Source organism: Myodes glareolus, chromosome 4 (genome assembly GCF_982192425.1).
Source record: "Myodes glareolus chromosome 4, mMyoGla1.1, whole genome shotgun sequence".
Taxonomy (NCBI): domain Eukaryota; kingdom Metazoa; phylum Chordata; class Mammalia; order Rodentia; family Cricetidae; genus Myodes; species Myodes glareolus.
In genome coordinates, this window is record NC_142029.1 from 66,604,653 (window position 1) to 66,628,873 (window position 24,221).

General features: G+C 39.0%; 1 protein-coding gene across 3 annotated transcripts in view; it reads left to right on the forward strand.

Moving 5' to 3' along the window:
• Positions 1–1,248: 1,248 nt before the first annotated feature.
• The window catches only part of LOC125388758 (von Willebrand factor A domain-containing protein 5A-like), a 29,090-nt gene continuing 6,117 nt past the window's right edge, over positions 1,249–24,221 (forward strand). For 2 of the 3 annotated variants that reach the window (XM_087905524.1, XM_087905525.1), the window contains exons 1-13: positions 1,249–1,382; positions 4,462–4,519; positions 4,632–4,834; positions 6,244–6,466; positions 6,581–6,756; positions 7,038–7,152; positions 9,317–9,486; positions 9,737–9,825; positions 10,000–10,144; positions 10,596–10,675; positions 22,311–22,425; positions 23,241–23,405; positions 23,673–23,773. In XM_087905524.1, coding sequence (XP_087761650.1) covers positions 4,477–4,519; positions 4,632–4,834; positions 6,244–6,466; positions 6,581–6,756; positions 7,038–7,152; positions 9,317–9,486; positions 9,737–9,825; positions 10,000–10,144; positions 10,596–10,675; positions 22,311–22,425; positions 23,241–23,405; positions 23,673–23,773 — 1,625 coding nt within the window. In that variant the 5' untranslated portion in view covers positions 1,249–1,382; positions 4,462–4,476. Of the gene's footprint in view, positions 1,383–4,461; positions 4,520–4,631; positions 4,835–5,422; positions 5,464–6,243; positions 6,467–6,580; positions 6,757–7,037; positions 7,153–9,316; positions 9,487–9,736; positions 9,826–9,999; positions 10,145–10,595; positions 10,676–22,310; positions 22,426–23,240; positions 23,406–23,672; positions 23,774–24,221 lie in introns of those variants that run through there. The other variant, XM_087905527.1, reaches the window with a different exon arrangement.

Genomic DNA, 24,221 nt, shown 5'->3' on the forward strand with positions numbered 1-24,221 from the left:
CAACTTCAGATCCTAGACTTTAACTCCACCAGACCAGAGAATGAACTCTGCCAGTCTTGCCAGCATCTGACTTTGCTGTTCAGGTACTGCCAACAACAGAGATCAGCTACAGTGTGGAGGGGGAACAACACAGAATAAGACTGCTACACAGATTCATTGTCTTTCACAATTAGTTCAAAATATTAAAACATTGTTCATTATCCATAAAAGAGAATTTATGTGATACTGTGATTTATTATACATTTGCATATGTATGCATAAGCTTCATATTCATGTTGACCTATTATACCTTAAAACTGTCCAGGAGATAATGATAAATTTATACTAATTTTATAGATTCAAGAACACACAATTTAAGATAAAAATATTTGTAAGCAGACATGTATGTCCTGTCTCCATGTGTAACCTAGTGACCAAAGCCAATGTTATGTATGATACTCATAAGTTTTCTGTTCATCAGATGTAGCAACCAGGATGCTCTTATTGATCAAGCTTGTTGCAAAACTGTGTTGTGCCCAAGTTGTGATCCCCTGAGAAACCACCACCGGAATGCAGTCAAGTCCAGAATACAAAAGCAAGGTATATTCAGCATGCTCTCCAGCCAGGCTGGGGGCTCGACCACTACTCGATGCAGCACAGTAGGGAAAAGACCCCCTCATCATTTGGGGTTGACATTATATAGGCAAAAACCACAAGCCAGGTTTACTCAGGGTCAAGGGGGTTTGTTTTGCTGAGTACAGGGTATGAACTACTTCTGCATACCCTTTTCCTCCCTTAAGCAACTACTTCTGCTTCTGTGCATGCCCCCTGGCCTCCCTCCAAGCATCTATTTTCTGCTCTGTCCAGACCACAAAGCTGGGTGTTGTCAGGGGGACTAGCTACTAGGAACTTTTGGTTTTTTCTCTGCTGACTCCTGTGATGTTGCAAAGGATGTGTGTCTTAACCAGATCCTAATCAAGTAAAGCTTCTTAAAGTTTTCCATGTCCTTACAGATGTACATACAGTGTTTTATATCAGTTTTAGATAGTACAGCTGCAACATTCAACCTCAAAAAACAAAACCCCCACATTTGACTGCCCTAAATTGTTTCTCTGTGTAGACGAAGCAGGAGGAAAACTGAGCAACTGCTCTTAATTAAAAAAAAAATGCTTTCATTAAACAACAAGCAGACATTCAATACTTGTTGAGAATTTTCAGTCCATCCCTTTATCATACTATTGAAACTTTATAGCTGATCCCCAGAAGGGGGCGAGTCTTCCTGGAAGTTTGACTCCAGCTGCTTTCACTTTCTATTACAGAACTGTAAGCTGAGGGGACTTGAAGAAGTGGGTGCAGACTCTGCTCAGCTGGCTGGGGAGAAGCCTACCTACTGCATCTGAAGGGTAAGAGCCTCTTGTTCTAGTCAACCCCACAAAGAGTTGTAAATGCCTTTTAGCTGGAAATTCTGGGGTCTGAGGGTGGTAGCAGTAGAAACTCATCCTGGCTGATGATGCCTCAAGATTTCTCTAGATTAATAGTACAAAAAATGACCTCTTTTTCAGGTTCATATCCCCCCACCTTCTTCTTCTTTTCGCTCTTTCTCTGTCTTACAAAATAGGTCTTTCTTGTTTCTTTTTGGTTTTGCTTTTCTTTTCTCAGTTTTAGGTAAGTTTTACCTAAGGAAATGCAGCTTTCATTCTCCACCCACCTAATTCATTGCAGCATAAAAAAAACCCCTCTCTATTCAGACCTGAGAGATGGAACTTGTGCCTTTTTAAAAAACTATCTGGAACTGAAGATCTTAGGTAGACATTCTACAGATTAAATAACTGTTTTTATTTGAGGCCCTACAAGCCGCACTGCAGTAGCCTTTCTGGGCTTGAAGCCCAGATTCTTCCTCTTCCTGAAGCAGTACATAGCAGGGTGTGGCCGGCTGACTCTTGCTGCTCCCTGCCTGCAATTGAGAGAAGGATTTAACTGATAGGTCTCTTAGCTCAATAGCTGCATCCTGTTTAAGGTTGGAACTTTAGTCACCTCTGGAACCAGTCTTTACCTCACAGCCCTTGAAGGCTTGCCTCAACTTGCAGACTCAGGAGAAGTCAGGGAGAGGGTGAAACACCCACTAAGATAAATTTCTTCTTAGGTTCGAATCAGGAAATAACCCTTTCTTTGTAGGGGACTCTAGATGCTCTCTCCTCTCTCAGACTCCTGAGATCTCTCCTTCCAGATAGGGTCCATTCTTCTACTGAGCTACTTGTGGGTGAGTCTCCTGCTCTACACTTCCTGTTGCTGTCAGTAGAAATTCTTTTCCCTTTGTTCTAGGCTCCTCTACTAGTCACCAGGGAAGATCCTTCCCAGGGCTTGCTGTCCTCCTCCTCCTTGCTTAGCTGCTACCTCTGTGCTGTTGCCCACATCTGAGCCATTCTAATGTTGTCAGACGCTTCCCATAGTTCAAAATAGCAAGTGTAGAAACATAGCTCATTCTTTGATAAATTTGTGTGATTAATTTAAGTTGTATAGGAAACACCACTCATATCAGAGGGATGGTTTCCAGGGAGATGAAGGAGGTGTCCCCAGCCTTCAGCCTGGTCTAGGGTTAAATAGGGAACTCAGGATTTTTCACAAGCTTTGCAGGTTCTTTTTCATTCAGCTATAACCCAAGTCTGAGAGTTGTAAATGGTCCTTAGGATCAGCGTGAAGGTCCTAGAAACAGCCCTCCAAAACCTTCAGAAGTGCTGGTTTGTATTGCCAGAGATGGAAAGCTGATCCTTCAAGAGGGTTTTTCAGCCAGTGAAGGCTGGGCTTCTAGGAAACTGAGCAAACACTATGTGTGCTCCTAGCTGGGCCTTCTGTGCCTTAGGATGGATTTCCAGTGAAAACCACCCTTGTTGGTGTTGGACACTCTGGTCACAGTATGAGAGACACGTTAGCAAACGATCTTGTTTAGGAAGGCCCAGAAAAGCTTCCAGGGTTATTTGGGACCATAATTAGATTTAGCCTAATCTTTATGCTCTGTGGATGAAATAATCATGTAAATCATAACTTGGTAAAATCAATCTATCTCTTTGTCTTCGTATTACCTGTAACATGTACAAATACATAATTCATGAAATATATTTAGAGTAGTCAGTTTTAAAAGAAAGGAAAATATTGTACATATATCATCTTTGTATGTGAGAATGTATTTTAAAATATATAATATTTTCAAATTATCTTTTGAAAATGTTATAGGTGTGTGCAATATATTTTGATTATATCCCCTTGAGTTTCAACTTCCTGGTAGTCCCAGCCAGTAAAAAGTCTCTCTCCCAAAAGCATATCATTTTATTTAATCCATTTGTGTTGTCAATGCGCACAGAAGTGCAGGGTCATCATTTGGAGTATGGGAAACCTACCAGGAACCAATTCCCTAAAGGAAAAATAAGTGATTGTCTCACTACAAGAAAATATCAAACACAAAGCTCCTCAAGTAGGGATTGGACTGTATGTGCCACTCCCAGATCTGTGCTAAAATATTGACTGGTTTGATGGTGCATGTCTTATGCTGGTAACAACACCTACTTTGCGTTCATGACTACAATGATCCTGTCATGGATGGAAGGCACTGGCTTATGATAGTCCTCTGTGATGTCGGGTGCTTAAAAACTTTCTGACACTTCTCTCTGTTCTCTGAGCAATGGTTACAATGTGACAGATCTTGGGGGTTCTGTCAGACAAGATGACATAGATGTTTATTTAGAATTAAGGAAAGCACAATCAACCTGCATCGGACCAGTAGTGAGTCATGTGGAAATGTGTTGAAAATAAATATAAAAAATAAAACAGTGGGTATTGTCAATACTAAGTATTAAAGAACAGTGATTAAATATGAGGAATATAATATTGGGTGCTATTTGAATCTCACAGGTATGCTTGGGAAGAACTGGCAATAGGGACTGAAGAGTCAGCTCAGTCTTTATGAACTGTGCCTTCTACTCTGGAGGACCAAAGTGCAAATTTCATGTCCTACAAAACAGCTTATAACCATCTGTAAATCCAGTTCCATTAGATTCAGTGTCCTCTTCTGTCCCCTGCTTTGTATAACATGCATAAGCATATCTTCCTGCATTTGATGCACAGACATACAGGCAGATATTCGTACATACAACACAAAAGTAAATAAAATATTAAAAAATGGCTCTGATTCTCGGTGAAGAAGACTGGAGTTAAATTACGGTACCTATCCAAGTCCTGTGGACAGTTTATTTGACACTGTTTGTAAATATAGAATGGTGTTTGTGGCACTTTAAGGAGTTTCAGAGATTTCCTGTTCAGCCTCCCCACCTGAGCAGCATTAATCAGGAGTGTTAACGCCAGCATCTCCCCTCCTTTTCCCCCACACTAAGAATTTGAAGCTGTTCCCGCTAGAGAGAAGCACAGAAGCTGTAGTTATTGATATTGTAATCCTATCTTGAACCTCTTAATGATGTGTCATTTCCACAGAAACGTGCAGCCATCATGGAGCAGCACTGTGGTCTAATCACTGGAAACAAGGAGCCAGGTAAGCCCGACTTACAACTCTTAGTGATGAGGTCATTGTACTCAGCACAACTCATCTATGGTGCCGCTCTAGTAAAGTTTGCTGATCTCCTATACATTTGTATCTTCCCCAGTGCCACTGAAGAGCATATCGGTAACCCTGTCCATTAATGACTTTGTGGCTAGTGTCTCTGCAACCTTAAATTATGAGAATGAGGAGAAAGTTCCCTTGGAGGCAATCTTTGTGTTCCCCATGGATGAAGACTCTGCTGTCTACAGCTTTGAGGCCTCGGTGGATGGGAAAAAAATTGTGGCCGAATTGCAGGAGAAAATGCAGGTTGGAAGGATGAGTAAATTTATCAAGATTTGTGTGCGATGCCATCCCCCTAAATCTCTCAGGATCTGTAAGGAACACTATAGCAAGCAAAAACTGACTAAAAGAGACCTGAGGGTGGACAAATCAGCTCAAGCACATTTTCCCCTCATGTCTCTTTATTCTTTGAAAAAAGTTCCCTCCAGTGCTTTCTCTATGATCTCTCTCCATCAGTGTTCTCTGGATGTTCTCCCAAAGTTCTTACTATCCCAACAAGGTATTTGGTTTATATACTCACACAGGCTTAATTAACAACTTGGTGACAATAACAAGGACATCAGGCATGCATTCCAAAGGCCTAAACATCAGAATAGGCTGCCAAAGCAGGTGCCTGTTACCTTGCTTAGGTCTCAGAAGGGGCATGGCTATGACGCACTTGGGCATATCTGATGAAAGTATATAAAGAAATGGGCTGTGATTTCTAAGATGGGGAAAGGAATTTGTGAGTTAAATATATTTTTTGGTTAGTTAAGCTAGAAATTTGTAATTGATAAATGTAGAAAAAGAAAAAAAAGCACACATTTCCCTTTCTAAGCACTTTCATTCCTGTAGAGGCTGGGAACACAGTGTTTGTGGCAGCCATGGCAACTAAGGTAAGCTGAGGGAAGGAAAGGGATGGTGCTCAGTCCATATTGATACTGTAACCAAATGCTTGCTGATTAAAGGGAATGGAATCTGATCTCTACAGATAACACCTAAGGTGGCTAGATTAAAGGAGATCTGTGGTAGTGTAAAATCCACAGCCTAGTAGTTCCAGCCTCCAGGCCAAGTAGAAGCTTTCTTGCTGCTGGTGCCTGAGTGATAAGAATTTCCTTTCTCTGGGGCCTTTTCAAAAACTCAAGGCACCCTGTATTATATATATCAAGATTATATAGCCAAATGGAAAATCATCTAGTGTAGTACCACATGAGGAGGTTATGGTCAATAATTAATTAATTTTATTTGGGGCTATTTTGGATGAATCTCTCCATGAAAAAAGAAATGTTATGGCTTCACAATGGTTTTGCAGAAATGACATCGGTTATTCAAAAGGCAGATCCCCAAAACTTTGCACTTTGGGTGTTATCCTAGAGATTGTCACACGTATTCTCACTGGATAATGCCTGGACCACAACATACATTATCTCTTCTCCTCTCACTTCAAATTGCATTCGACTTTTTATCTTTATAAAAAATTCATAAGTGCTGATGTTGACTGTTCTTTCATTCACTTCTAATTACTCTTTGCCTAAAATCAATAAGGCAGACAGAATCAAGTAGAAGCTGCCACAATAATTATAAGGTTCATACAATCCATGACACATCTTCAGAACAGTCTTTTTTTTTCTTGAATTTATACAATTTTATTTCAACCTGTCCCACTCTTGCTCTAGGCCCATAGCATCTATGAGGATGCCCTCTCCCAGGGCCATCAAGCTTACTTATTGGAAGAGGATGACTACTCCAGTGATGTCTTTTCTTGCAATGTGGGGAACCTCCAGCCTGGGGCCAAGGTAGCAGTGACCCTGAGGTATGTGCAGGAGCTGCCTCTGGAGACAGATGGGGCCCTGCGCTATGTGCTCCCAGCAATCTTGAATCCAAGATACCAGCTGTCTGGTAAGTCATTTCTGCCTTTGAAAACCAGTATTTCAAAGGCTGAAGAAATACTCTAAATTATGATTGTGCTGGAAGTTGTTGACATGGAAAAAAAAATTAATATTTTTTTTGTAGAACAATCTGCAAATAGTTGCTTGAATATAAAGACTCCCATAGTCCCTTTGGAGGACCTGCCCTACATACTCAACATGGTTGCCACCATCACTTCCCAGCATGTCATTGAGAGGGTCCAGTCCAACTGCTGCTTGAGTCCTATTCAGTACCTGGCTGATGACAAGACGTCTGCTCAGGTGAATGGTGAATAGAAAAAGAACACTATTGTCAGTCCCCTCTGTCTTCATTGTTGCCTTTGTCATTGTTCATTCTTCCTATATCTCCCTTGCTTTTTCTGGCCATGCTTTGAGAGACACAGTATCTACTTTTCCTACTCTGGGCAAAGTGTAGACCCCTTTTCAAATAGTCTTTCATGTACTACTGATTGTATCCTCATGGAAGAATCCTGCAACCCTGAACTCTGATCTTATCTCTGGAAGCAATCCGTGGCAGTAATCTATATTGGTCTACTACTCAGGTTTCCTTGACTGAAGGACACAAGTTTGACCGGGATGTGGAACTCCTGATTTACTACAATGAAGTGCACAGTCCCAGTGTAGCTGTGGAGATGGGGATGCAGGACATGAAGCCAGGTATTTTCTGTCTTTCACGATGGTCCCTTTCTAACATGTAATTACCAATTAGCCTTGATTTTCTAACGCTCTCTGGGATCAGTATATGGCCATTGAAGTATTGACTTTTTATTTCCACATGGAAAAATGAAGGCTCTTAATATGTAATCAGGTGATCATATACTATAGACTAATTTACATGGATTCCTACATAATTAGAGGGAAAGTATGACAAACTTATTGATAAGAAATTATTCAGCCTATTATCAAAATGTGACAATGACTGACCTTACAAAAAATGGCAAATAAAAAATAATCTAGTTACTATTTCTTTCATAGGTTCAGGGCTGTTCAAATCTGATAAAGACTCATTTTTACATTGTGTGATGAGCATGACCTTACATTGTGAGATAGTGTTGAAACAAACCAATTAGTTTCAAATGTTTTGAAAGTACGTTGGCTTCAAATAGTAAAGTGAATACTTATTTTGACAATTCTAATATTATACATTCTTCTGAAATAAATCTAAATGTCTATATGATATGCAGATGATATTGAGTGATAATATAATGGTATCCAATATTAATAGATGATGAAAAATATAATGTAGTTACCATTTGTGTCATCAGGTACTTGATGAGTTATAATGTCATGTCACTTACTATAATAATGTATATTAACAAAGAATTTAGATAGAAGGTCTCCAAATAATAAGAAAGAAAAAGTAGTTATAGTTCCTAATAACTTTATAAAATAATAGTTTGATTCGGAAAGTAACTTGACTATAATCTAGACAATATACAAATAATAATCTTTTTTACATTGACAATAATTTCACTTTCAATAAATATGTTATTGATTAATTCATCACAACTGAATGTAATCTTCCTGCAAGTTCTTTCAGTTTTAATTAGGATTAATAGGAGTGGCCAAAATAAAATTTATTTTAGGTCCTCTGTGTCCTGTAGAGATTAAACTTTGAAAAAAAATCACAAGTATTCACCCCAAACTGTCTTGTTGCAGCTTACTGCAACTTTTTTTAACACTACATGTAGCTTGCCAGTGAGTTTTGTTTCTTATCTACATCTAGTGATTGTCACCTAGAACATTTCCTTATGAGTGCACTTAACTTTTATTAAAGCTAGCACGGCACCCATGGGTGTTCTGTTCTCTTTGACTTTTCTGGCCCATTCTGCTCTGGTTTGCAGGGATCATCACATGACCTAGAAGGCTGCCACAACTTTACATTTCCAGGTTCAATGTATGGAAGCTTCTTGGGGGGCAATTGTGTTCACAGTGTGACAGCTGGGCTTGGATTTATGCCACTGTAGCAATGTGCACCATGTGGACTTTACCAAGATGCTGGGTTTTCATACTCAATCCCCACCAATATAACATTGTCAATATTTGACAACGGTGACCTCATGCTGAACCACATGTAGGGCCTCTTTCTTTTCCTCTCACTATTTGGCCACTCCTCTCTGAGGTTGCTAAGGGGAATCCCAGCTTCCCCGGGGTTCTTGTAACTTCTTAATTTCCTTGTACCTCTATTGTCTGTTTTAGTAGTTGGTTTCTTGACCTTCTTTTGGGGTATTTTGAAATTTAAAACTCAAACTTGGTCTTCAGTCAGGAGAAACTCTTCAGAAACTCATGAAGCTGTAACGTAATATGTGATAACTGAGGTCTCACTTTCTTCCTTTCTGAGACACCTCCTTGGTTCCACTAACATTTTCTCATCTATTTTCTGTAATTAAGTTTGCAGGCTTTCAGGGAACATAAGATGTAATCAGAGACCCATGTGATGACTTTCCTAGTAATAAGATTTGAAGAGATTTACCTGTATTAGGAATCCTGGCTGTATCTTTATCTATTGATGGAAGGTGTTAAACTAATGTACCCTATTCAATTAGTAAGGTGCCTAAAATTTGCACATACCGATATTGCTGATTTTTTTTTTGGTCTGTTAACTCCTACCATGTTTTTTTTCCTCTCACTCCTGTTCTACTTCCTTCTCTTTTATGCTGACAACTCACATTTACTCCTGTGCACACAACACAAGAAGAGTAAACAAGAGATTTTTATTGGAGCTTCTCAGTTCTCTATTGATTTGACAATTGGTTCTTGGGAACTCTAGGACACCTGTGTTACCTTGTAACTTACAGGGGTTCTTCTCATTTATGTACAGATAGTTTGATGGGAGCTCCTTCTGCAATGGTGAGTTTTTATCCAGATATCCCAGAAGTGGAGGCCTCAAAGGCCTGTGGAGAATTTGTGTTCCTCATGGACCGCTCAGGAAGTATGGGAATGCACATGAACAGCCAGATGGATTCTCAGTTACGCATAGAGGCTGCCAAGGTAAATCCAGATTCTTCATTGTTCAGCAGTGCCAAGTGAGGATGGTTGGGAAGGGCATGTGTATGATCAATTTATAGCTGTAAGTCTATTCTCCATCAGAGCAGTAATAAGCATGGCCATTCTGAACCCAGTCTTAAAATAAAAGGTGACATAGCATGACGTCTTTTTATACCATTAGGAACCAGACTGGAGTCTGGATGTTTGGTTGAGCTTTCTCTCACTCCATCTTCTCGTCTTCTCTCACCCTCAGGAAACTCTGCTGCTGTTGCTGAAGAGTTTGCCTATGGGTTGTTATTTCAACATCTATGGATTTGGATCCTTCTATCAAAAATTCTTCCCGTAAGTTTCTTTAAAAACCATGGAATGTGAAAGAATGTACTTTAAAGGAGGATCTGCACTTTTAATCTGACAGAGTAGTCCTGAAATAGGAACAATATTTTGTGATAGTGATTTTGCAACAGGAATAGGAATGTGCACTATTGCCATGTGACTAGACATGCTTGTTTTTCTAAGGGAGAGTGTGAAGTACACTCAGGAAACAATGGAGGAGGCAATGAAAAGAGTGAAGGATTTAGAAGCCGACCTAGGGGGCACTGAAATCTTGAGACCACTCTGCGATATTTACAAAGCTCCCTCCATCCTTGGGCATCCCTTACAGGTGAGCTTTGGAATGAAGCTAATAGAGAAAAATTGTGAAATTATCCACTAACCTGATTTCCAGTTCTCTCAATAAAATTGTGGAAATAGTGTGTAAATTTAAGTCATCTACTATTGTGTGAAGTAAAAAAAAAAAAAGACCAGAGACAGCGTACTTCCTCTATTCTATGGGACAGGGAGCTAACCATCATTTGTGGTACCATAGATATTTAAGGTGCGAGTTGCATGGGAGGATGTGAAACTTCCCAAGGTATGAAACTCTTCCCACTGAAGAGTCTCTGTGGCAGCATTGAGCAAGTGACAGTGGAGTACTAGAGTCCCCAGCCCTGTGTGAAGAAGTTATAAAGACTGGAAAAAATTGTGGGTCATGAGGACCAAAGCTGTTGCCTTTAATAAACTCGACAGAAGCTTGATAAATACATCTGGGTTTTTTCTTTCTTTCTTTTTTTCAGCTCTTTGTCTTCACAGATGGAGAAGTTAGTGACACATTTAGTGTCATTAAAGAAGTTAAGTTGAACAGCAAGAGGCACAGGTATGGGGAGTATGGTTTCTACTGTTCTGCATGGACCCTAAGCAGCATCACATAGGGCTTCTTCCACATGTTATCATGGGGTCTCACACTTCTAAAAGGACAGAGTGATTCAAGGATTTTCCAGTTAATTAGCTGCTGTTTAATTTCTATAAAAATTTAAAAAACTAATTTTCCACTTAACATTGACTCCACTAGGAGTCAATTATTTTTCCAAAGCTCTGAAGAATATATTGAATTATGTTTTTATTACAAAAATACTGACAGTTTAAAATAGAGAGTTACTCAAATCATTGCTATCTGGGTAGATAAACTGTCAAAGTGTGCACTCTGCTCATGTATCACAGGTTCAGCACTAGACAGTTATCAATCTCTTGCTCTTTTTCCATCACTCACTAATTTAAACCTAGCTCAAGAATAACTTTTGTGAATTATGTGGAATCTTCTTCATTTGATATTATACTGAGTTTTGTGGTATGTGTGAATTTCCATATATCTCACTTTTACTTTTCATTTCATCAATTTGTTTAGATGTACACTTATTTTACATGGAACCACAGTCAAGTTGCACAAGTGTATGTTTTTCCTTGAAGTAGCTCAGTGTATTCTATATTGATGTTCATAATTATTGACTTACTTTGGGCTCTGTAGTGATTGTATTATATATCACAAGCCATCTACTGGTGATTTGATTTTTATAGAAGGATATGAGTAAGCTAAAGGTGCTTGTTGCCATGTATTTTCAAGTAATACCAGACCCCAACACTGCAAGATGCAAAGCACAGTCATATGAACATACCCAAATATACTGTTCTTTAAGTAGACAGACTTGTTCAATTTTTGTGGAATGACAGTTTTACAATTTGTAGTAATTTAACTCTCATCAACGTTACAAATGGTTTCCAGTAACTTTCTTTCCACATAATTTGGGTATTTACGTTCTTAAAATGTAGCCAGTTTTGTGCATGAGACCAGAGTGTCTCTGGGTTTAATGTTTTATTACCCTCACAAATCTACTTCATACTACTTTTAATATTTAATAGGCAATAGAGTGGCCTCTTTTGATATTCCTTCAAATCTCTATACTTCTGCTTTTGTCTTCTCTAGTATATTTCCTGTTTTTACTGAAATGTATTTGTTTTTATGTTTTGAATATGAATAAACTGATAACTATTTTCTTATTCTATAGCGTAATTTTCACTATTAAGACTGTTTCCTCTTCTTTGTTTTCTAAGATAGGATTCTGTGTCCAGTTCTGAATGGTCTGGAACTTCTTTTTTTTGAATTTATTTCTTTTTTGCTTATAAATGTTTATTTACATTTAAAGGGGGACATGCTATAGAGATGGATACTTTGCATTAGTATGGATCTTGATTTTTTTCTGTTTTTTTCTTTTTTTTCTTTCTTTATTTTTTTATTTATTAAAATTCTCCACCTCTTCCCCGCCTCCCTTTTCTCTCCACCTCCCCACCTCCCCCTCCCTCTCTAGCCTTAAGAGCAGTCAGGGTTCCCTGCCCCGTGGGAAGTCCAAGGTCCTCCCCCCTCCATCCAGGTCTATAAAGGTGAGCATCCAAACAAACCAGGCTCACACAAAGTCAGACCATGCAGTAGAATAAAAATCCAGTGCCATTGTCCTTGGCTTCTAAATCAGCCTTCATTGCTAGCCACATACAGAGTGTCCATTTTGATCACATGCTCCATCACTCCCAGTCCAGCTGGCCTTGGTGAGCTCCCATTAGATCAGTCCCACTGTCTCAGTGGGTGGACGCACCCTTTGTGATCCTGACTTCCTTCATGTTCTCCCTCCTTCTGCTCTTCATTTGGACCTTGGCAGCTAAGTCCTGCGCTCCAATGTGAGTCTCTGTCTCTATCTCCATCCATCGCCAGATGAAGGTTCTATGGTGATATACAAGATAATCATCAATGTGGCTATGGGACAAGACCAGTTCAGGCACCCTCTCCTCTGCTGCCCAAGAAAAAATCTGGGGACCTCCCCTTGGACCTGGGAACCCCTCCAGATACAAGTCCCTAGCAAACCCTAAAATGACTCCCTTAATTAAGATATTTACTACCCTGGTCCCATATCTACCCTTCCTCCATCCCACCCATCCCATTCCCCCAAGCTTTCCCCAATCCTCCCCTTCTCCCCTCTCTCTACCCATCTCCCCTTACATCCACTCCCCCACCCCCACCCCTGTGCACCCAAGTTTTGCCTGGCAATATTGCCTACTTCCAATATCCAGGAAAATAACTGTATGATTTTCTTGAGGTTCACCTTCTTATTTAGCTTCTCTATGATCATGAATTATAAACTCAATGTCCTTTATTTATGGCTAGAATCCCCTTATGAGTGAGTACACACCATATTCCTCTTTTTGGGTCTGGGTTACATCACTCAGTAAAGTGTTTTCTATTTCCATCCATTTGCATGCAAAATTCAAGATGTCATTGTTTTTTACCGCTGAGTAAAACTCTTAAGTGTAAATGTTCCACCCCTTCTTTAACCATTCTTCTATTGAGGGGCACCTAGGTTGTTTCCAGGTTCTGGCTATTACAAATAGTACTGCTATGAACATAGTTGAACAAATGCTTTTGTAGTATGATAGGGCATCTCTTGGGTATATTCCCAAGAGTGGAATTGCTGGGTCCTGAGGGAGGTTGACTCCCAGTTTTCTGAGAAACCGCCACACTGATTTCCACAGTGGCTGCACAAGTTTGCATTCCCACCAATAATGGATGAGTGTTCCCCTCACTTCACATCCTCTCTAGCATAGGCTATCATTGGTGTTTTTGAGTTTAGCTATTCTGACAGGTGTAAGATGGTATCTCAAAGTTGTTTTGATTTGAATTTCCCTGGTCGCTAAGGAGGTTGAGCATGAGCTTAAGTGTCTTTTGACCATTCGAAGTTCTTCTGTTGAGAATTCTCTGTTAGTTCAGTACCCAATTTTTTAATTGGGTTAATTAGCTTTTTAAAGTCTAGTTTCATGAGTTCTTTGTATATTTTGGAGATCAGACCTTTGTCTGACGAGGGTTTGGTGAAGATCTTTCCCAAATCACTATGTTGCCTTTTGGTTTTAATGACAGTGTCCTTTGCTTTACAGAAGCTTCTCAATTTCATGAGGTCCCACTTATTCATTGTTACTCTTATTGTCTGTGCTATACTAGGGTTCTACCTAGGAAGTGGTCTCCTGTGCCCATGTCTTGTAGACTACTTCCCACTTTCTCTTCTATCAGGTTCAATGTAGTCAGATTAATGTTGATGTCTTTAATCCATTTGGACTTGAGTTTTGTGCATGGTGATAGATATGGATCTATTTTCATTATTCTACAGGCTGACATTCACTTATGCCAGCACCATTTGTTAAAGATGCTTTCCTTCTTCCATTGTATAGTTTTAGCTCCTTTGTCGAAAATCAGGTGTTCATAGGTTTGTGGATTAAGGTCTGGGTCTTCTATTCGATTTCATTGGTCAACATCTCTGTTTCTGTTCCAATACCAAGCAGTTTTCAGTACTGTAGCTCTGTAATAGAGTTTGAAGTCAGGGATGGTAAAGCCTCCGGAAGTACTTTTATGGTATAGGATTGTTTTGGCTATCCTGGGTTTTTTATTTTTCCATATAAACTTGATTATTGTTCTCTCAAGGTCTGTGAAGAATTTCGCTGGAATTTTGATGGGGATTGCATTGAATCTATAGACTGCTTTTGGTAGAATTGTCATTTTTACTATGTTGATCCTTCCAATCCAAGAGCATGGGAGATCTTTCCATTTTCTGGTATCCTCTTCAATTTCTTTCTTCAAAACCTTGAAGTTCTTGTCAAAAAGATCTTTCACTTCCTTGGTTAGAGTTACCCCGAGATATTTTATGCTATTTGTGGCTATCGTGAAAGGTGATGTTTCTCTGATTTCCTCTCTCTATCTTTGTTCTTTGTGTATAGGAGGTCAACTGGTTTTTTGGAGTTGATCTTGTATTCTGCCACAGTACTAAAGGTGTTAATTAGCTGTAGGAGTTCTCTGGTAGAGTTTTTGGGGTCGCTTAGGTACACTATCATATCATCTGCAAATAATGAAAGTTTGAATTCTTCCTTTCCAGTTTGAATCTCCTTGATCTCTTTATGTTGTCTTATTGCTATTGCTAGAACTTAAAGCACTATATTGAAAGGGTATGGAGAGAGTGGACAGCCTTGTCTTGTTCCAGATTTTAGTGGTATGGCTTTGAGTTTCTCTCCATTTAATTTAATGTTATCTGTCAGCTTGCTGTATATTGCCTTTATTATATTTAGAAATGAACCTTGTATCCCTGATCTCGCCAAGACCTTTATCATAAAGGGATGTTGAACTTTGTCAAATGCTTTTTCATCATCTAATGAAATGATCATATGTTTTTTTCTTTCAGTTTATTTATATGATGGATTACATTGATAGATTTTCATATGTTGAACCAGCCCTGCCTCTTTGGGATGAAGCCTACTTGATCATATTGTATAATTTTTTGGATGTGTTCTTGGATTCTGTTTGCCAGTATTTTATTGAGAATTTTTGCATCAATGTTCATGAGTGAGATTGGTCTGTAATTCTCTTTCTTGGTGAAGAAAGAGAATTTCTCTTTTCTTGGTTTGGGTATCAGTGTGACTGTAGCTTCATAAAAGGAGTTAGGCAATGACTCTTCGGTTTCTATTTTGTGAAAAACATTAAGGAGTATAGGTATTAATTCTACTTGGAAGATCTGATAGAATTCTGCATTGAAACCATCTGGGCCAGGACTTTCTTTGGTAGGGAGGTTTCTGATGACAGCTTCTATTTCCTCACGACTTACAGGTGTATTTAAACTGCTCACCTGGTCTTGACTTAATTTTCGTAAATGGTATTTATCTAAAAACTGTTCATTTCTTCCACATTTTCCAATTTTGTGGCACACAGGCTTTTGTAGTAAGATCTAATGATTCTCTGAATTTCCTCTGTGTCTATGGATATATCTCCCTTTTCATTTCTAATTTTGTTAATTTGCATGTTCTCTCTCTGCCATTTGATTAGTTTGGATAGGGGTTTGTCAATCTTTTGATTTTCTCCAGGAACCAGCTTTTTGTTTCATTGATTCTTTGGATTGTTTTCTGTGTTTTTATTTTGTTGATTTCAGCCCTCAGTTTGATTATTTCCAGTCTTCTACTCCTCCTGGGTGAGTGTGCTTCTTTTTTTTTTTCTAGAGCTTTTTGGTGTGCTGTTAAGTCTCTATCTAATGTGTGGTTTCTCCGTTTTCTTTATGTGGGCATTTAGTGCTATAAACTTTCCTCTTAGCACTGCTTTCATAGTGACCCATAGGTTTGGGTATGTTGTGTCTTTATTATCGTTGAATTCAAGGAAGGCTTTAATTTCTCTCTTTATTTCTTCCTTGACCCAGGGATGGTTCAGTAGTTGACTGTTCAGTTTCCATGAGTTTGTAGGCTTTCTGGGGTTAAAATTGTTGTTGAATTCTAACTTTATTCCATGGTGATCTGATAGTACACAGGTGATTATTACAATTTTTTATATCTATGGATGTTTACTTTGTTACAAATTATGTGATCAATTTTTGAGAAGGTTCCATGAAATGCTGAGAAGAATGTATATTCTTTTCTGTTTGGGTGGAATGTTCTATAGATGTCTGTTAGGTCCATTTGGTTCATTACATCTGTTAGTTTTCTTATTTCTCTGTTAAGTTTCTGTCTGATTGACCTGTCCATTGGTGAGAGAGGAGTGTTGAAATCACCCACTATAGAGTATGGGGTTTGATCTATTGTCTGAGTTCTAGTAATGTTTCTTTTACATTTGTGGGTGCTTTTATATTAGGTGCATAGATATTCAGGATTGAGACTTCCTCCTGATGAATTGTTCCTGATATGAGAATAAAGTGTCCATCTCTGTCTCTTCTGATTGATTTTAGTTTGAAATCTATTTTGTTAGATATTAGTATAGCCACACCAGCTTGTGTCTTTGGTCCATTTGATTGGAAAACCTTTTCCCAACCCTTTACTCTGAGGTAGTGTCTATCTTTGTGTTTGAGGTGTGTTTTTTGTAGGCAGCAGAATGTTGGATCCTGATTATGTATCCGTTCTCTTAGCCTGTGCCTTTTTATAGGTGAGTTGAGTCCATTGATATTAAATGATATTAATGACCAGTGGTTGTTGGCTCCGGTTATTTTTCCTTGTGCTATTGTTTGTGTGTTTCCCTTCTTTGAGTTGTGCTGGTGGAGGGTTGTCAGATGCTTGTGTTATTGTCAGATGGGTGTTGTTGGTTTCCTTCGTTTGTGGTTTTCCTTCTAGTATTTTCTGTAGGGCTGGGTTTGTGGCTACATATTGTTTAAATCTGTTTTTTTCCTGGAATATCTTGTTTTCTCCATCGATGGCAAATGCAAGCTTTGCTGGTTATAGTAGTCTGGCCTTGCATCCTTGGTCTCTTAGTTTCTGCAGCACATCTATCCAAGACCTTCTGACTTTCATCGTTTCCATTGAGAAGTCAGGTGTAATTCTGATAGGTTTCCCTTTATATGTTACTTGACCTTTTTCCCTTGAAGCTCTTAATATTTGTTCTTTATTCTGTATGTTTAGTGTTTTGATTATTATATGGCAAGGGGATGTTTTTTTTGATCCAGTCTATTTGGTGTTCTATATGCTTCTTGTACCTTCATAGTAATATCCTTCTTTAGATTGGGAAAGTTTTCTTCAATAATTTTGTTGAATATATTTTCTGGACCTTTGAGCTGTAAATCTTCTTCTTCTTCTACACCTATTATTCTCAGGTTTGGCCTTTTCACTGTGTCCCAGATTTCCTGGATGCTTTGTGTTAAGAATTTGTTAGATTTGTTTTGTTCTTTAATCAGTGAGTTTATTTCCTCTACAGTATCTTCAGTGTCTGAGATTCTTTCTTCTATCTCTTGTATTCTGTTGGTAATACTTGTCTCTGCAGTTCCTATTCGTTTACCCAGATTTTCCATATCCAGCCTTCCTTCGGTTTGTGTTTTCTTCATTACCTCCATTTCATTTTTCAAGTCTTGAACTGTTTCCTTTACGTGTTTGATTGCTTTTTCTTGGATTTCTTGTTTTTTTTTTTTTTGGTATCTTTGAGAGATTTATTCATTTCATCTACTTTTTTGTTTGTTATCTCCATTTCTTTATGGCAGTTTTTCACCTCCTGTTTAAGTTCCTCTATTATTTTCATATAGTTCCGCTTAGAGTGGATTTCTTCTATTTCTTCTGGAGTAGGGTGTTCAATTCTTCTAGTTTCGTGATCCCTGGATTCTGGTGATGTCATGTTGCCTTTAAGGTTGTTGGAGGAATTCTTGCATTGGCACCTGCCCATCTCTTCCTTCAAATGGAGCTAGGAGAGCCTTGGTGTCTTGGTTTAGTTTTTGCTGTCACTGACTCTCTGGATGGATCTCTTCGGTGCAGGAGCAGGAACTGTTCCTGTCCCTCTAGATGGAACTCTTCAGCACCCTCTGGATGGAACTCCTCAACACAGGCACAGGGATAGTTGGTATTCCAAGGACACTGCAGACAAAAGAGCAAATGTGGGGGCAAGGCAGGGTCGAGTGGAACACAGAAGACCCTGCAGCAGGAGCTGGGCAGGGGGACTGTGCTCTCTTCCAGGACAGTCCGCCCCGGATAGCACAGACTCACCCCTCTGGATGGAACTCCTCAGTACTGAAATAGGGATTTCTGGTATTCTAAGGACACAGGAGACAAAAGGGTGACCGTGGGGGCTGGGCAGGGTCGAGTGGAACACAGAAGACCCTGCAGCAGAAGCTGAGGGGGGGCTGTGCTCTCTTCCGGGACAGTCCACCCCGATAGCACACACTCACCTCTCTGGATGGAACTCCTCAGCACTGAAATAGGGATAGTTGGTATTCCAAGAACACAGGAGACAAAAGGGCGACCGTGGAGGCAGGGCATGGTCGAGTGGAACACAGAAGACCCTGCAGCAGGAGCTAGGCGGGGGACTGTGCTCTCTTCCGGGACAGTTCGCCCCAGATAGCACAGACTCACCCCTCTCGGTCTGGAACTACTTTACTAACTCTGGCTGGCCTCCTTGGGTATTATTCTGCCTGCCTGTGCCTCTAGAGTTTTGGGATTGAGTCATGGGCTACCATCCATGACTCAAATAATTGCCATTTTAATTTCTAGTCTCTGAAGTTTTTCTTTAGGATTATGACTTTTGTATGTGTTCTGTTAAGTTTTTTCTTTATTCAACTTGTTCTGATGGTTTACACTTTCCTTTCAAAGGATTTTGCTATTTATATGGGTTCTTTGTGAGTTTTATATATGTACGTATACATTCTGGTTACTATCTCCTCTTATTCTTTCCTATCTCTCCCATCTCCATCAATCTTCCCTCCCCTACCTGTTCTTCTTGTTGATTTGTCTTTTTGTTTTATAACATGACCAATTGAGTGTAATCAGTGCCATCTCTATGACCACTGGATTAGAACTGACCATTGAATTCTGGTGGGTTTAACCTTGGGTATACTACTGAGGTCAATGACTACGTCTTTCCCTGATTCTTAGGATGTCACTCCCGTAATGGTCATGCGAGTATTGCATCAGTGAGTATACTATCCCTGGCAGATGGTATTATATTTTGTATGGCTCAGTGATGGTTCAGACAATTGTTGTCTTTTCTCTCCCTATAGTGGCATTTCATTTCTATTTTAATAAAAAAGCTTTCTTGAAGGTCACAAAAGTATAACGGTCACATTGGCCAGCTTTACAGACCAGGCAGCAATGATGCACAACTATAATCCCTCTAGCCACAATAACACACACTTTTTATCCAGGTAGCCATGCAAGTTTGTCATAGAAATCAGGTAGTAGTTGTTCACACCCTTAATCCCATAACTAGAGAGGAATATAAAACAGGAAGAGGCAGCTCTCAGTCTCAGTCTCATTCTGAGATTTTCTGGAGGCAAGATAACTATTTTTGGACTGAGGTCTAAGTAAGAGCCAGTGTCTGACTACTTTGCTTTTCTGGTGTTCAGGTTGAACTCCAGTATCTATTTCTGAGTTTTTATTAATTGTGCTTCAAATCTCAGCACCCTTTATAGTATATCTTGATTTCTCTATATCATACAACCAAGGCTGTGGTTGCTTCAGCATTAGTATCTTCACATTTCTCTTAGGTTGGCAACCATGAACAATGGCTAGACTCTGTCTTATTTTCTGTGCCTCACTGACCAACAACTCATAAGTGGTTATCCTTTTCCTGGCATTGTAGTTTTATTTAGTAATCCAGAGTTCCAAGGTAAAGCCTTCTTCAGACACGTAGACTCTCTCTCTTACAATTTTGGAGGGTCTTGTTTCATCAAACCAGATTAACCTGGATGGAATCCACAGGTTTTCATCCTCTCTGGAAACAGAAACATAACATCTTTTCCAAATTAGCATATCCTTAGACTCAAATTTTGAAAACATTATACCTTTATAATATATATGTTGGTTTAGTTTAGCAGTCCACAGAATCAATTTTTTTCAGCAGTTCACTTATTACAGGTCAAGAAATCCAAAGAAAAAGTAATGTTATTCTATATTTACATGGCTTATTTTTACTCTATTTTTAATATATACCTTATTATTTTTATTTTTAAATCTATGACTTTACTGTCATTATTCTTTCCTATCTCTCTTCTAACCCAACACTGTGACACATACAGAGGTCTTTTTTTTCTGAATATGTCTTAGTATGTATCTGTAATCATTTTTTGACCAGGAGAGCTGCATTTTTTGTTTTGTTCTGTTTATGCTTGTTTGTTTGTTATATTCTAAGCTAGCATGGCTAGGACTAAGGCTGTAACTTTGTCTGCTGACTCCAACCCATCCAATATGGTAGAGGTATGAGAGGTATATTCTGCAAACCATGTTCATTGACCCAACTCCAGGGATACAAGCAGGCCTATGTCACTAGTAAGCAATTTTTAACATTTTACTCACAAACCCCATTAAAGTTCTCCATCGCAGGAACTCTTGAAAGAACCAGAGCCATTTGTGCTACCAACACAATTCAGGCAGATTTGGCTGCTAAGGTTAAGTCCAGAAGACTTCTGTTAAAAGAGCCGTCCCTTTGCTTACTGCCAGCAAACAGAGCCTATCTGAAAATGTGTGCCTTCCAAGAAGCTCCAAATGACTCCTGCTTTTGTGGGTCTTGAAGCCTTTAAAAAAAAAAAGCTTTTTTTAGTCTTTATGTGGATGTTCTCACCAAATGTTTAGGTGCCATAATCCAATGAATTTTAAATTATGTTGTGAGGTTTTGGTATCTGTGTATTTCTTGCATAAAAATGAACTATAAACACTGCTGTTTTACTGTTTTGTGAAAATTTTCTTACTTAATTGTTCATTAGAAATGGCCAATGTGCTATTCGGACATACTGGACTTTGTAGGTGTTTTTGGACTATTAGTATTTAGTTGGAATCTTCTTCCTGATAGGTCATATTCTTTGATTTCAATGTGTGCCCAGACTAGGAGCCAAAAGCCTGAATGCAGATAAAGCTTGATGAATTTCATGGCTGGACTATTTCTCAACATCTCTATCTCTCAGGTGTTAGTATTTCTAGATTTGTTTGTGAAATATTCTCAGGTGTTTTCAGGGACATCTGTCACTGACAAAACTTAAAAATCTACAACTTTTCTACTTTCTCTAAAACAGCTTAGGTGCTCAGCCATCCGTACTTGCCACATGATTCAAATGGTAAGGAGACAGGTTATACAGGCTTATTTCTCATTTCCAAACACCATATCCAGGTCTTGGCTTCTAGCTTCATATTTCTCAGCAGTCATTGGAGTCTATTGTCTTAGTAGTTGTTTGCCTTTACAAGAATTAGTAAAATTACTGTTTATAGGTCTCTAGTGCTCTCTGCCTTGAAGAACCTAGTCAAGTATTTCTGTGAGTAGAACTCAGTGTTTTATCTTGATCCTTGTATGAGTTCTTCATTGTCAGAATCTAAGAGTTTGCATATTTTATCTCCAGCTCATCTGCCAGAGTAAGTTCTGGAAACTCCACCAATCAGTTTGTCTTATCAATAAATTTAAAAATGCTAAAGACCCATAGTGACTGCTTCATAGGTTATTAAGAAGGAATAAAACTGCAGTATAAACTTTGGTCCTCAAACCAAACACTTTGGAAAACACTATTTCTATAGTCCCATGTCACAGGATTTAAGGCTGATGACTCACATTAACAAAAAAACCCACAAATACTTAATATATCAACCAAGGTGTCAGTGCATTTGCCTGACTATTTAATTTAAAAAAATATTTATATTTTCATGTATTAACTTGACTTTACTAAAGGAAATTCATAGATAAAGAAAAAACAGAACTTAGAACAAATATTTCAAATGTCCCAAGCCCCAAATCTTCATTAACAAATGGAAATAAACCTTTCTTTATAAAAAAAACTTGTTAGTATCATTTATTTAAGTGTTTATTAAAGTCCAAAGAAATAGAATCTGATTTCCAAAAAAAATAAGTATTGCACTGACTTTGAGGTAAGTAACTTATCTCTTCATGACATTTTTACCAGTGACTTATCTCTTCATGACATTTTTACCAGTACATGTTAACAGATAATTCTGTTATGGAAAATCTGTGTCTAATGTTTTTCATGTCCCTGTTGCAGATGCTTCTCATTTGGTATTGGAGAAGGAGCTTCCACCAGTTTAATCAAAAGCATTGCCCGAGTATCAGGTGGCACTGCAGAGTTTATCACAGGCAAGGACAGGATACAGACCAAGGTGAGAGTAGGCCGAGTGTCTAGAGTTGAATGTACAGAGTGTGTAGGAAAGGAAGTGAGACTGCTGCAAAGTCACATGATCCACTCTCCTGGAGGACACACTGTCATGAGTCTCAGGCCACATACTTAATGAACTACTAGATACTTTTTAAAAAAGGGTTCCACTCTAATACCTAAAGACTGGCATCAGACAGTAGTAGCTGGGAGTCCAGAGAGCAAGTAGATAAAGAAGTTGTGACTTTTGTTTGCCAAGCTAGAAAGAAGGCGAAAGCTTTGATGGCTCTGTCTGAGACTAGTCTGTGTTCTCAGCAGATCAGGTAGAAATTCATTATCCATGCAAAAGGTACAAAAAAAAGACAAGTGTGTTTGTATATGTGTTTGTGTGTGTATCTCTGTGTGTGTTTGTGTGTATGTGATAGACTCAAAGGCATAATGAGTTCACAATCGATTATTAGTATACAAAAAGCAAGACATCTCTGATCATATTTCTCAGCTAAACTTTCCATGTTGTTCATATCCCTTCTCTAACTCATATTTTAAGAAGTCTCCTTCCTTAAGTATTGCCTTCATTCACACCTGCATTTTACATCTCTCAAGTATAACTTTTCCAGTTTTCCAGACATATAATCAGAGAGAGAGAGAGAGAAAGAGAGAGAGAGAGAGAGAGAGAGAGAGAGAGAGAGAATTGCATTTTTCTCTTAGCTTTGGTGACTAGATAAGACATACTTTACATCCTAAGTCCTGATAAATACTCAATGGATGACTGCCATTATTATCTTTCTTGTATATAATTCTGGCTCTTTTCTCCTCCAACAGGCTCTTGGGTCTCTGAAGTCTGCTCTAAACTCATCAGTGGGTGACATTTCTCTGAGCTGGATATTGCCTCCTGGTCTGTCAGCTAGCATGCTTTCACCAGAGCATGCTGTCATCTTTAGGGGTCAGAGGTTAATCATCTATGCCCGACTGAATGGGACTATGCCTGTGAGTCCCTATTCTTGCTCATTCATTTACTCAGTGAAACACTGCATCAGCAGTTTTATGAGCACAGATGTTTGTTTGGGATTTCAACAAGATATGTCACTTGCCAGGCACCAAGGTTCCCATCTTCTCCTTCATGCCCACTATATGTTATCTTGTATTACATGATTCTTAGTGTAACATTGCCTTGAGCTCAGGAGCTTCCCTAGTGCTCACCATTTTCTTTGTTGTGTGTCTGTTTTGCCACTCTGGTTCTCCTCTTCTTTGTAGCAAGTGGAGAGCTCAGGAGAAGTGTGCCTCAAGTACACCCTCCAGGGTAAGAGTCTTGAAAACAGGGTGACATTTTCCCTACAACCTAAGGCAAATAAAAGGTAAGAATTCAGCTTTGCTTCTCCATCTCCACACTTCCCCACCTCTCTCTTCTCTTCTTTTTCTTTCTCTCACTGATTTGGTTAGGTTTTCTATTGTTGTGAAAGGACAACAACTCTCATAAGGGAAATATTTAATTGGGACTGGCTTGTGGTAAAGGGGATTAAACCATTATTGTCATGGCAAGAAGCAAGGTGGCATTCAGGCTGACATGGTGTTGGAGAAAGTGCTGAGAGTTCAACCTCTTGATCTGAGGCAGGAAGAAAGGAATGCCACACTGAATCAAAATATTGCAGAGGCCACTTACATGGCCTCAATCATCTGAGACTTTAAAGTTTACCTCCACAATGGCACACTTCCTCCAAGGATACACCTGCAAGAACAAGACTACACCTCCCATTAGTGCCACTCCCTATTGGCCAAGCATTCAAACTCCTGAGTCTAAGGGGG